General features: G+C 38.5%; 1 protein-coding gene across 13 annotated transcripts in view; it reads left to right on the top strand.

Annotated features, from left to right (window-relative positions):
- LOC113538092 (calmodulin-binding transcription activator 1-like) overlaps nt 1-11,959 on the top strand; it is a 226,555-nt gene that overhangs the window by 172,533 nt on the left and 42,063 nt on the right. For all 13 annotated transcript variants that reach the window (XM_053227050.1, XM_053227048.1, XM_034314130.2 and 10 more), the window contains one exon: nt 7,144-7,215. In XM_053227050.1, the coding sequence (XP_053083025.1) occupies nt 7,144-7,215 (72 nt within the window). The remainder of the gene's footprint in view (nt 1-7,143; nt 7,216-11,959) is intronic.

Below are 11,959 nucleotides of genomic sequence, written 5' to 3' on the forward strand. Positions count from 1 at the left end.
TGTTTGATCAAAAGATACACAATATTCCAAAAAAAAGGCCTTCACAGTAAACAATGTAATTCTAATAGCATCCAAAGACTAGATTTTCAGTTTCATGAAGTAATGTGTGAGTATTTAAATAGATAAAGCCTCGTTGGCAGGAATAAATGTTTCTTGTGTGTGTGTGTGTGTGTGTGTGTGTGTGTGTGTGTGTGTGTGTGTGTGTGTGTGTTTTCAAATGCAAAAAAAATACATAATTTTAAAAATATCATTAAGCATCTGGTAAGGATTAATTGTGCTATCATATCCCCTGTAGAACCGGTTTCTGCTGCAGGTTCTCTGTTAAATAAGAGCCCCAAAGTGGTGTCTATTAGCTGAAGACTGCAGAAGATCCTGTTCTGAGAAAAGCATGACTATACGACAGTGTTGGAGGAGTTTGCATGGGTGAATGGGCGTGGTCTTTTAAAAACGCCTTCTACGAGTGCTGTACTGATGAGAAATCTGTCCCGTTTCATCAGCATCCTCTTCACCTCATTCAGGTGTTAAGAGAACGACAGAACACTCAGCAACGTCTCGTGCACACCACTCCCCCGAAATACTGCTTCCTTCCTGGCTAAGCACTATCGCTAAGCTCAGCCTCTTTCAGCTGACACACCTGCTTCCCTTCTTTTACCTCTTTTTTTTATTCTAAATGACATCATGCCCCAGTCACTGAACCTAAAAGAGAATGAAGAAGAGGAGGAGGAGGAGGAGGAGGAACTCTAACCTGATAAAACCTGCTGATTGAGGCTGCTTTGAAGGAATTCAATTCCACTTAATGTCTTTGGCATGCTGCCGGCTCCACCTACGGGCTGCCATTAACATCCACGGATAGCAGGTCTTCACACACACACGCGCGCACACACACACACACACTTGCACACACCCTGTTCCCTCTGACAGATTCAGTCTCCATGCGTTTTTGTCACTTTTCATCAGAATCACTAGTCTGTCCCTTTACAATCTGTGTTTCAACACATCGCAGGTACATTCTCGAATCTGACTGGTCAGAAGGTGTACATTATTTATGTATAACCACACATCTCAGACAGTAGTTATGGCTGTTAGATTACATTAATGTTTGTTAATCGTTCTGATACATTCTGATAATCGTTAATCGTTCTGATAATGGTTTGATACGTTATTGTTTCTATAGTAACGGATTATACACAGGGACTTAGATGGTGGACGCTGATCTACATGATCTAAGACTAATAATAAAAAACACATTTTTAAAAAAATTTTGAAAAAAAAACCTGGAATCATTGATATGTTGATTTTTTCTGCTAGAAGACATTTATGTAACTTTTATGGAAGGAGTCTCCAGTGTCAGTGCTTTGTAACAGTCATCATGCTGTAAAGATTCCCCGCATATTACGCTTTCCGGGTTTCTGTGTATCATGACAAGCTGGGAACCAACTTGTCTCACAGACGTTCCACAACATAATTTAAGTATAAACCATTAAAAAGCGTGATGTTGTTCATTAATAAATTAAATATTGTGATCTTTGGCAAATCTCTGTGGTATAAGTGGGATAACACTCTCTGTATCATGCAATTATACGAAAATAATACACTACGCAGTGGTAACCCTAGAGTATATTATTGTCATACAAAGACATGGTTTGTTGTGTGTTATTCCTTAAACAACACAAGACACTTTTTATCCATTTAGTGTTACATGTAATGTTGTGGAACATCCACAAAACAAGTTCCAGTTATCATTTATGTTAAAAACTGCTATAAACATTTGTTACTCTCTCCAGCCTCTCTTTTTTCCCTCTCTTGAAGTTCATAAGAAATGGAAAAAAAAAAAAAAAAAGCAGCTTAGCATTTTACCAAGAAACCAAAAAATTTAAACTCCTCTGTCCTGAAAACAAAAAGTTTCAGAAAACTTTCAGTAACAGTTGATTTGAAGTCAAATTTGCACGTTAGCACTTTTTAACTCGTATTTTTGGAGCACCAGAACTAGCTGAAGTTCTGTTCTGCTGAGCTATTTTTTTAATACTTCAATCTAAAGTAGCTTCAATTACCTTTAACAAACAGTCTGCCTCACAAGACTATCGACCCTGGATTGTTCTGCTTTATTGGGTTGTTCTCTTGGTGGAGAACCTTTCCTGCATGCACGTCAGATCTATTCCTCTAACCAAGAAATAATTGTGGCATCAGACTCAATTAATTAAAGCCAATCAATGAGAAGCTGCTGCGAGCACCGGGCCAGTTCAACAACAGAGATCTCTGAACTGCAATTCTATGATAAGATTCAATCCACTGAAGAGTTCAGTTTGTACATTTACAATGCTGTCAGAGTCAAATCTCAGCCTGCTCTCTCTATAAAGCAACTACAGCTGCGAAGGGACTCTGATGCATTTACACCACAGCGCTGTTAAATCCTCGATTCTGATTGGTCAGAAGTTATGCAGCAGCAAATAACAGGTTTATATTAATGCGCTCATTTACAGGAATTTGTATGAATTAGTGGACGATCCACATAAACAGATTAAAAATGTGCGTAATTGCTGATATGGTGAGGTTTTCTGTGAGAAGACATTTATGTAACATTTATGGAAGGAGTCTCCAGTGTCAGCACTTTGTAGCTTTTTTTTTTAAGGACAGAGGAGTTTATACTTTGTGGGTTTGTCTTACTAACTTCAAGGGAAAAAGAAAACAAATAGGAAATTATTTAACTTTGGGGTGGTAACAGTAGCAGTTTTCTATAACATCATGCCTCGTCGTGTTTAATTCCTTACATAGATGCCTTTATATCCACTTCAGTTCTAATTAGAAAGCTCTAATGCATTTCTGTTTTTTTCAGTCTACTGCCAGAACTCATTGTATAGTATCTACTAAAGAAAACGAGAGAGAGTTGGAAATTATCAACATTTAAAAGCCCTAAATTACCTGAGCTACTGTTGAAAGAATGAATATCACCAACTGTGGTTGAATAAATAAACACAAATCGTAAAAAACGAGCTTTCTAAAAAAAATTTAATTAAGCTATTTCATCCTTGGGAATTTCCCCAGTTAAGAAAGCAAAACAAATTCCACCTTCTTTTGTTTATGCATGGTGTAGCTCTACTGTTAACGTTCATGAGATTGAATTTCACAATATTTTAAGTAATTAAAATTTCTGATTGTTTTTAAAGGAATATGACAGCCCTTGTAGCCCTGGCTTCCAAGTTCAATATCATTTGAGGGTTCATTTTAGCGTTCAAGGCTTCATTTCCTCAAACCATGGAATACAATACAGACCAAAGAGGATTGTGTTTACACAAACACAATTACTTTGAAACACTATTTTGATAACCATGAAGCCATGCCCCCTGTGATGTCACAACATGGATAAGCTTAATCGCAGCAGAGAGCTAATCTGTCATGCTATGCTGTCAGGAATTTTTCAGCTAAATATAACCAGGAAGTACAGAAATTGTAGATTATAAGAAAAGGCTGAAAGGCACCTTGGCTGCTGTGTGTGTGTGTGTGTGTGTCTATGTCTGTGCGTGTATATGAGTATAAGAGTGTGTGTGCACACTCATGCACTCACATCCGTCTGTGAAAGCATGTTACAGTGCGTAGGAGCTGCTCTCAGACACCATGCTGGGGCTGATCTAATCGTGTGAATGTAATTAGGCTTTAATTGCCCAGCGTGTGAGACTCTGGCATCTGTCTGGGGCCCAGACGGCAAATAATAGCCTCTGACGCTGTCATTTCTTAATCACACTGTTACCAAACACGCCCATGCAGCCACCGTCGCGCAGCTGAGAGAGGACACTGGAGCACATTCGGCAGCGTTAGAGTCACTTTGACTGTATCCTCGTGTTAGATGGAAATATGATTGGAGCTGAGCGAGGATGTGTATTCAATGCATTGACAGTGTTTTAGTACTTTTGTCACGTTTATGTAAATGATCCACTTAATAACTGATTAAATCTTTTGCTCTAAAATGACAGATTCTGCTCACTCTCATTTCCTTTATCTCTCTCTTGCCTGAAGCAATAGATCAATAAATTGGAGCAGAATATTTTAAATAATACAGTATTGTTAATATTTATCACAAATATTTTACAGTATGTCTAGTACAGTTTCTTTGTGATGTTTATTGAGAAATAATGACTAATTTGTTTCACTGCATGTGTGCAAGAGCATATGCACACAGAGCATAAAAACAGTGTTTATTCCATTTCAGCGATGTGTGTGTGTGTGTGTGTGTGTGTGCGTTCACTGGGAAATTCTCAGTGTTAAAAACACCTATCATGTTGAAGTAACACCTACGACCATGAAGGATTCATATAAGACCAGCTACTTAAAAAAAATAATAACAGTGTATATAACAGTGAATAACAATGTATGCAATCCTGGGGATTTTGCTTTGTGTGTGTGTGTGTGTGTGTGTGTGGCTTGGGTAATATAATATTTATGTATATATTTGTATTGCAGTAAATTTCATCATTATACACTCCTCTGCGTAACACTTTATTAAACCAGACCCTATACAAACCATGTATGGATCATTAAGCAGCATATCATCTGATTCTCAACAACTGATATTTATCTATTTTTCCATAATATGTCATAAAATGCATCACTAGAGTCCACAAGGTTTATATTAATGTGCTCATTCTAATACCTTATCTTTTCTATAGAATCTGCCCGTTCATAGGGACTTGTACAAATTAACGTAAGTGGATTTAAATTTAGTGGACGTAAGTGGATTTAAAAGTGTGTAGTCACTGATATGGTGAAGTTTTCTGTAAGGAGATGTTTGTTAGCATTTATGAAAGAAGTCTCTTTCTCTGTAACATGACAAGCTGCACTTTTTTTCTCATTAACTTAAAGAGAGAGGAAAAAAGAGAGGCTGGTGAGGAAAAAACTGTTTATAGCTGCTATAACATAAGAGAGAACAGGAACGAACTTGTTCTGAGGATGCTACACAACAATAAATGTAACTATAAGTGGATAAAAAGTATGTCATATCATCCTTTAATAAATGAAATATTGCAACTGTTGACAAATTGCTGCGGTATCAGAAGAATAAAATAATGCTGCAATCGACTTAAAGGTAGTAGCAATAACTCTGCTTCCTCACACCACTACATTGTTGATTAATTCCCTATAACGTCATGACACTGAGTGTTTATTCCTTCCATATCACATGTGTGTATAAGAATGTACAGTGTTTATGCATGCTGTGTGTGTGAGACTCACGATGGATTATGGTGCTATAATGGGAGGTAAACAAAGTCAGCGCCATGAAAACATGTTTTGATTTTACGCCTCACGTGTCTAGAAAGGTGTACTCAAGCGAAAGCCCAGCACCTGTCCACCGGAGTGACAGACTTTCTCGTGTGTGTGTGTGTGTGTTATATTATAATTCAGATTGCAATGACAATGTACCATGACTTTCCAAGACTTGCTCCATAAATCTGTACAATGTTTCTGGATGTATCTATGCATGTGTATATTTGGAAGCAAGCCTTTTCATTTACACACTTTCTATTTTCTGACTTGCTGAGTGTGCTGTTATGCGTGATAGCGAGACTGAAACTTCATCCCTCGTATTCAATTAATTCCTGTAATCTGGAGCCTGTTTAAGGTGAGCAGCGGCCCGGGCGGCTGGCTTCTCACATATTCCCCAGCTGGAAATAGCATTAGAGTCGATCGCCTGCTATCGACTAGCTCAGAAGGACACTAGACGAAGGGAGAGACAGAGACACTAGGATAGATGGGGTGCTGTTACCCCTAAACTCAAAAATTATTCAGCAAATTTAGGAACAAATCGTAAAGAAATAAAGAGAGTGAAAACTGCACTGGACACACAGTAGAGCTGTTAAACACAAATAAAAAATAATATGCATGTGTAACCAGAAATTGCATATTGCAAACAGTATGGAGAGTGTCCACCTCTTCTCCTGCAGTATCTGCTTTAGAAGCTAGCCAGTTTTATTACATTTCTATTGCACTTAATCATTTTAAATTGACATGAAACAAGCTATTCTTTGATATTTTACATTGTTTACAATGTGTAATCTTTTCAATTTCTGCTTCACATTAGGTAATAATCTTTTAAATGCTGAGCATAAATGAACTTAAGCTCTACATAAATAAGTAAATGGCATGGCAAGTAAACCATATGCTATGGGCTGCCAAATGTAAGTAATTTAATATTCTTTTCTATTTGAGGCCATTTTGATACTTTTAGATAGTGATTCATGTAAAATAACAGTGTTATGTTGCAGAGTAAAGGTTATATATGAATCTTGCTCACACCCTCTCAGAGTTTTGCATAAATCCTTTTAGTTTTTTTTAAATGAATCACTATGTAAATGTATGAATTATTATCTAAATGAATCATTATCTAAATCAATCATTATCCAAATGTATGAATCACTGTCTATGTGTACGCTATGAATCACTATTGAAATGAATCACTATCTAAAGTTATGAACAACTATCTACATTAATGAATCACTGTCTAATTGAATCATTATCTAAATCAATCACTATCTAAAAGAATCACTGTCTAAATGTGTAAATCATTATCTCAAATAATCACTATCCAAATGTACAAATCACTATCCAAATGAATCACTATCCAAATGAATCACTATCCAAATGAATCACTATTCAAATGTATGAATCATTATCTAAATGAATCACTATGTAAATGTGTCAGCCTCAAATGATCAAAAAAGTATGTCATATCAAGGCGTATTACATTATTTACATGAGTGCTCCATAATATACAACCTAATAGACAACAGGTAAGAAATAAATACTTGAATGATTGAACAAACCAAAGAGTCAAAGACCAAAACGTAACGTTTGCCAGTTCACTGACTTCAGCTCCGCTCTCTGTAATCACAGTTCATCATGTTTAATTAAGTGGGGAAGCCAAAAATCATGTTCATGATTAAATTAGAGTTTTAGAATTTTTGCAGTCTTGGTGCTGAGATGGTTTTCTTTCATGCTCACATGCTTTTCTCTGCAAACTGTGTAGATGTGGATGAGTAACTGCATTAATAATCAATGAGAATGTGTGCAGAGGAAAAACAGAGAGAATGTGTTTAGTAATTGTGTGTGTGTGTGTGTGTGTGTGTGTGTGTATGTGTGTGTGTCTTTTCACAGTGTCTGTACGGGTGTTACGTCCACTCCTCCATAATCCCCACCTTCCACCGCAGGTGTTACTGGCTGCTCCAGGTAAGACCACTTTCTATCTATCTATCTATCTATCTATCTATCTGTCTGTCTGTCTGTCTATCTATCTATCTATCTATCTATCTATCTATCTATCTGTCTGTCTGTCTGTCTATCTATCTGTATGTCTGTGTGTCTATAGGGGAGAGAAAGAGGAAAAGAGAGAGAGAGAGATGAGATGGCTTTAGCACAGATTGAAGGAGAGAATAAGGAAAGCTGCTGTTCTTCACTCACATTCAATCGTTCTCTTTCTGATTGCCAGAGGCAATGTGTGTGTTCGTGTGTGTGTGTGTGTGTGTGTGTGTGTATGAGACAGCACTGGACTGTTCTGTTGCTGTGTCTCGGCTCTGCCTCTGTGCAGAAGAAGGCTGGTGAGTGTGCTGAAAGCAGAAATCTTAGAAGAAACTAAACACAAACACAGTGTGTGGTCTGTTTTTTTTTTTAAACCGTGGTTCGGTTTGAGACCTATCATAGATTTATGGAGAGTTTTCTCCCCACTCGGCCTGTCTGAAGAGCGTGATTGATCGCAGCGAGTGAGAATAAGCACATCAGTGAGAGACCTGAAGCACACGGCCGTTCCTCCTCTCACTTTCCCCAGCTCTATAAAATCTGAGACAGCTTATTAACAGCAAACAGCAGCTCGTCTGCGTTTCATAGAGCTTTATCCCAACCGTGCAGCGTATTTATATACCACGTGTGCTATGTTTACTGGAACCATAGTGAAATTAAAGGAAGCTAACAGTCGATTGACACATGGCTCTTAGACATGATTACCGCTGCTCCAGCCGCTGCCTCTCCCGATCAATACATTCCCATCCACCAGAGCAATCACTTGAGCTCAGATTTCACAAATGAATAGCTGTCAATAATACTCTAACTGCACAGAACAATCCAAGTACACTAACGGTGTGTTGGTGTTAAAGCAACGAGCGTAAAAAGAACTTGTTTTTTAGCTGGCTAGCAATATGTTAGGTGTGTGTACACGTCACAGAATGCTGGGCATGGTGCTTATCGCTAAACACACACACACACACACACACAAATATACAAGCTGTTGAAAAGGCAAAAACCTGTGATTCATCAGTTAAATCAGGATGCGAAATGCAGAATGAAAAACAAAAAATTGGAATTTATTGATAGATATTTTCCAGCATGACCTCTTCAGACCAACTTTCATGCATTTATGTAGGAGCTCCACATTTTAACATCATAGTACACTGGAACTTGCTCACAAATAAGCCAAAAGTTCCTTCTTCTTTTCCCCCAATAAAGACAGCAAATGAGCATCGACGTATAAATCTGGAAAGATTGACAGTTTCGTAGGTGTTTTGAACTCTCTGATATCAACTCTCCCTTCTCTACGTCTCACATTAGTCACATTTCTTCTCAACTCGATTTTCCCTTCTGAAAGATGCGTCCTCATTTTCTGTCGGGGTAAACAGATAATGTTTTGAGTGAAATAAAACCCAGCAATGTACTGTACGTTCATCTTAAATAACATTATACTAGTGTATAGTTTACAACATTTCACTATAATTAAAAGGGATGTCACTGAATATTTTCACACAGTGCATGTTGTTCACTAAATTTCAAGCGTAAGGGGTAAAACGTATAAAGTGCACGCTTCTGCGCTACAGTGTGAGGTAAAAACGCACTTATTTATTCATTGAGATGTTTGACTTGAGCCAGTGCACACGTGAAAGACACGCATTAGTCACTATGGTCTGAATGGCAGGCTACATGATTACTGTTTACCACGGCGCAATGTGTCGCCTGCATCTTTTATGAGAGGGAATTTATTTACCACAGTCGAAGGGCACGAAGTCGCTCGAGCGTTAAAGCAAGCAAACAGCGTGAGGACGGGGTGTGGAAGGACAAGGGACTGTACTTTTTCTCCCTCTCCTGTCCTTCCTGCTTTTCTGCTATGCATGGAATAAAGTTTGCACACCTCTGCTCATATATATGTTTTTTAATTTTAGAATAATAATGAAGACAACAAACAGTATGAAAAAACACATAGGGAATTATGCAATTTCTTAGGTAGGGTTTCTTGGATTGCTTTTTTTTAAGACATACAAACTGTAAGAAATGGGATGTTTTACACACATTTTACCCACTGTAGACTGAGAAAAGTGTTGAACTAGCCAAAGCGAGTGAGCTAGTCTCCGCAGTTTGTAAATGTGATGCTTTTAAATGTGGTTAATAGCAAGCAGATTATTCCCAAGATCTCTAGATCACAGTATGGACATTATATTACATGGCACAAATGTGTAACCTCACAAAGAAATAGCTAGTATCTTAGGAAATCCCAGTGAACCAAATAATCAGAAACATCACATAGTCAGAAATCACATTGTGAAATCATGCTGGTTATCTGTGATAAGTGATCAACTCTTAAGAAACCCTGTAATAGGTTTCCAAGTGGTGTAACAGAAATGTCTTCGCACTATCACCCAGAGATCACAAGTTTGAATCCCCACGATGCCACAGCCAACCATGGCCCAGAGACAAGAGAGCAAAATTAGAAGTGGGATATTGGATGGCAGCGGGTTACTCTCTGTCTCCTATCAGTCAGAGTGTCAATAGCCAATCCTGGACATCTGTGAGCTCATGTATGAGAAACAGGGCAGATAGCGCTTTCCTCTGAGCGTGTTATGCCACCCTGTGAAAAGATGCAGAGGTTGGCTTCACATGTCTTGGAAGAAGTACATGTTAGCCTTCACTTTCCCTGGTTGGTAGCTGTTGGGTGAGAGCTAGTGGGCGAGAATTGGCTAAGACCAAATTGGGGGGAAAATTTAAAAAAAAAAAAAAAAAAACTGGACTGCTATGTAGAAAGGCTTTATCTCCAACTTTCTCCTTAAAAATGGGAACTACTCAAACTAACATGACCAAAATCCAGCTCTCCTTCCTCTGCCAATGCAGCACTTTGACCGATATTAGATTTTTGTCTTAATGGATGCCAAATTTCTTGATCTCAGAATAGACATATCAGTTGCTTGCATAAATCAAGTCCGGCTAGAATTCATTTAAAATTCAGAAGGTCCTGAGAGGTGGAGCTTTAACTCAGGAAATACTGAAGAATGAAATCTAATTGGGTAGAAGCTTTTCTCTCATCACCATTTCAAAATGGAGCACAAGAAGCAATCAAGAATATAAATATGAATCCAGATATATGAGAATACATTAAGGAAAATATATCAGTGCCTTCATTTTCTTTACTCTGAGCTGGCTGAAAAAAATGCTAGCCCTGAAAGTTGTGAGATTGTGTTTTACACACACTCGCGCACACACACACACACACACACACACACACACACACACACATCCTCCTGAGACTGCTCTGTCTGGTACCGCAGACGGGTGTGGCTAACGCTGGTGCCAGTGTGTTATTAGCACCGACTTTCTCCCCAACCTCCCAGACTGGATGTACCATTACTTCTCTCCACACACACACATGCACACACACACACACACATGCACACACACACACACACACACATACACACTACACTTTTGAGTTTGCAGACTCTGACCCAGGACTCCTACTCCACAGCCATGTCCTCAGTGGGACAGTGTGAGTGGAACAGAAAAACGAAGACACGAGCATTGTGTTAAATAATGCATTCCTGAACCTGAACGCTCTTAAAGAATGGAGAAAGACAAATATCAGTGTGTGTGTGTGTGTGTGAGAGAGAGAGAGAGAGAGAGAGAGAGAGAGCAGAGAACCTCAGTTTCTGACTTGTTACCACAGGAGATGCGTCTCACTTTGTTGTGTTGTTATAGAAAAATAATCAGCGGTGGGGTTGTAATAAAACTGAGTTACTGTTACCGCCCTGAAGTTGGTCATTACAGCACATCCTGTAGTTTTATTCCTCTTATACCACAGCAATTTGCCAGTGATTCCATTTTATTAATTATACAACGCATACACTTTTTATGCATTTAGGGCTACAGTGAATGTTGTGAAACAGTTTAGTTCCTGTTATGATTTATGTTATAGCAGCTATAAACAGTCATTCCCTCACCTGCCTCTCTTTTTCTCTCTGTTGAAGCTAATAAGACAAAAAAACACAGCGTGTTAAGAGAAACACAAAGCATAAACCCCTCTGTCCCGAGGATGTCAGAAAACGTAAAGGTACAGCTTTACCTGCACTGGAGACTCCTTCCGTACTTGTTAAAAAAAAAAAATTCTCCTTACAGAAAACTTCACCATGTCAGCAGTTATGTGGAGCACCTGATGTACACATCCCTGCAAATGAGCTGTTACTATGGAAACGATAACGTATTGGAACGAGCGCATTAATATAAACATGTGATTTGCAGCTGCACTACTGTCAGAGCTGCTGTTATAGAGAATTAATCAACACCTTCTGACCAATCAGAATGGAGAATTTGACAGCGCTGTGGTGTAAAACATATATGTGACTTTGGGAGCATTACTACTAAGCAGCCATGCCAATAAAACACTCTTTGAACTTGAGCGAGAAAAAAAGGAGCAAGGACAATAGAAAGGGAAAAGAAAAACAGCTGAAAAACATCACCAAAAAAAAGCCCATCACAATATCCCCAGCGCTAATTGAAAAGAGAGCAAATTAATTACGGTAATGAAGCAATTAAAAGGCTGTCACGCACTCCGGCTTCTCGTTTAGGCCAGTAAGCATTTTGTTTTTTATTTTTTTTCATTCCCCTTGTGTCCACATGCAAGATCCGTGTCCTCTTCGCTTTCAAGATCTTTTCTTCTCTTCCT

The sequence above is a fragment of the Pangasianodon hypophthalmus genome, chromosome 20, assembly GCF_027358585.1.
Source record: "Pangasianodon hypophthalmus isolate fPanHyp1 chromosome 20, fPanHyp1.pri, whole genome shotgun sequence".
NCBI lineage: Eukaryota > Metazoa > Chordata > Actinopteri > Siluriformes > Pangasiidae > Pangasianodon > Pangasianodon hypophthalmus.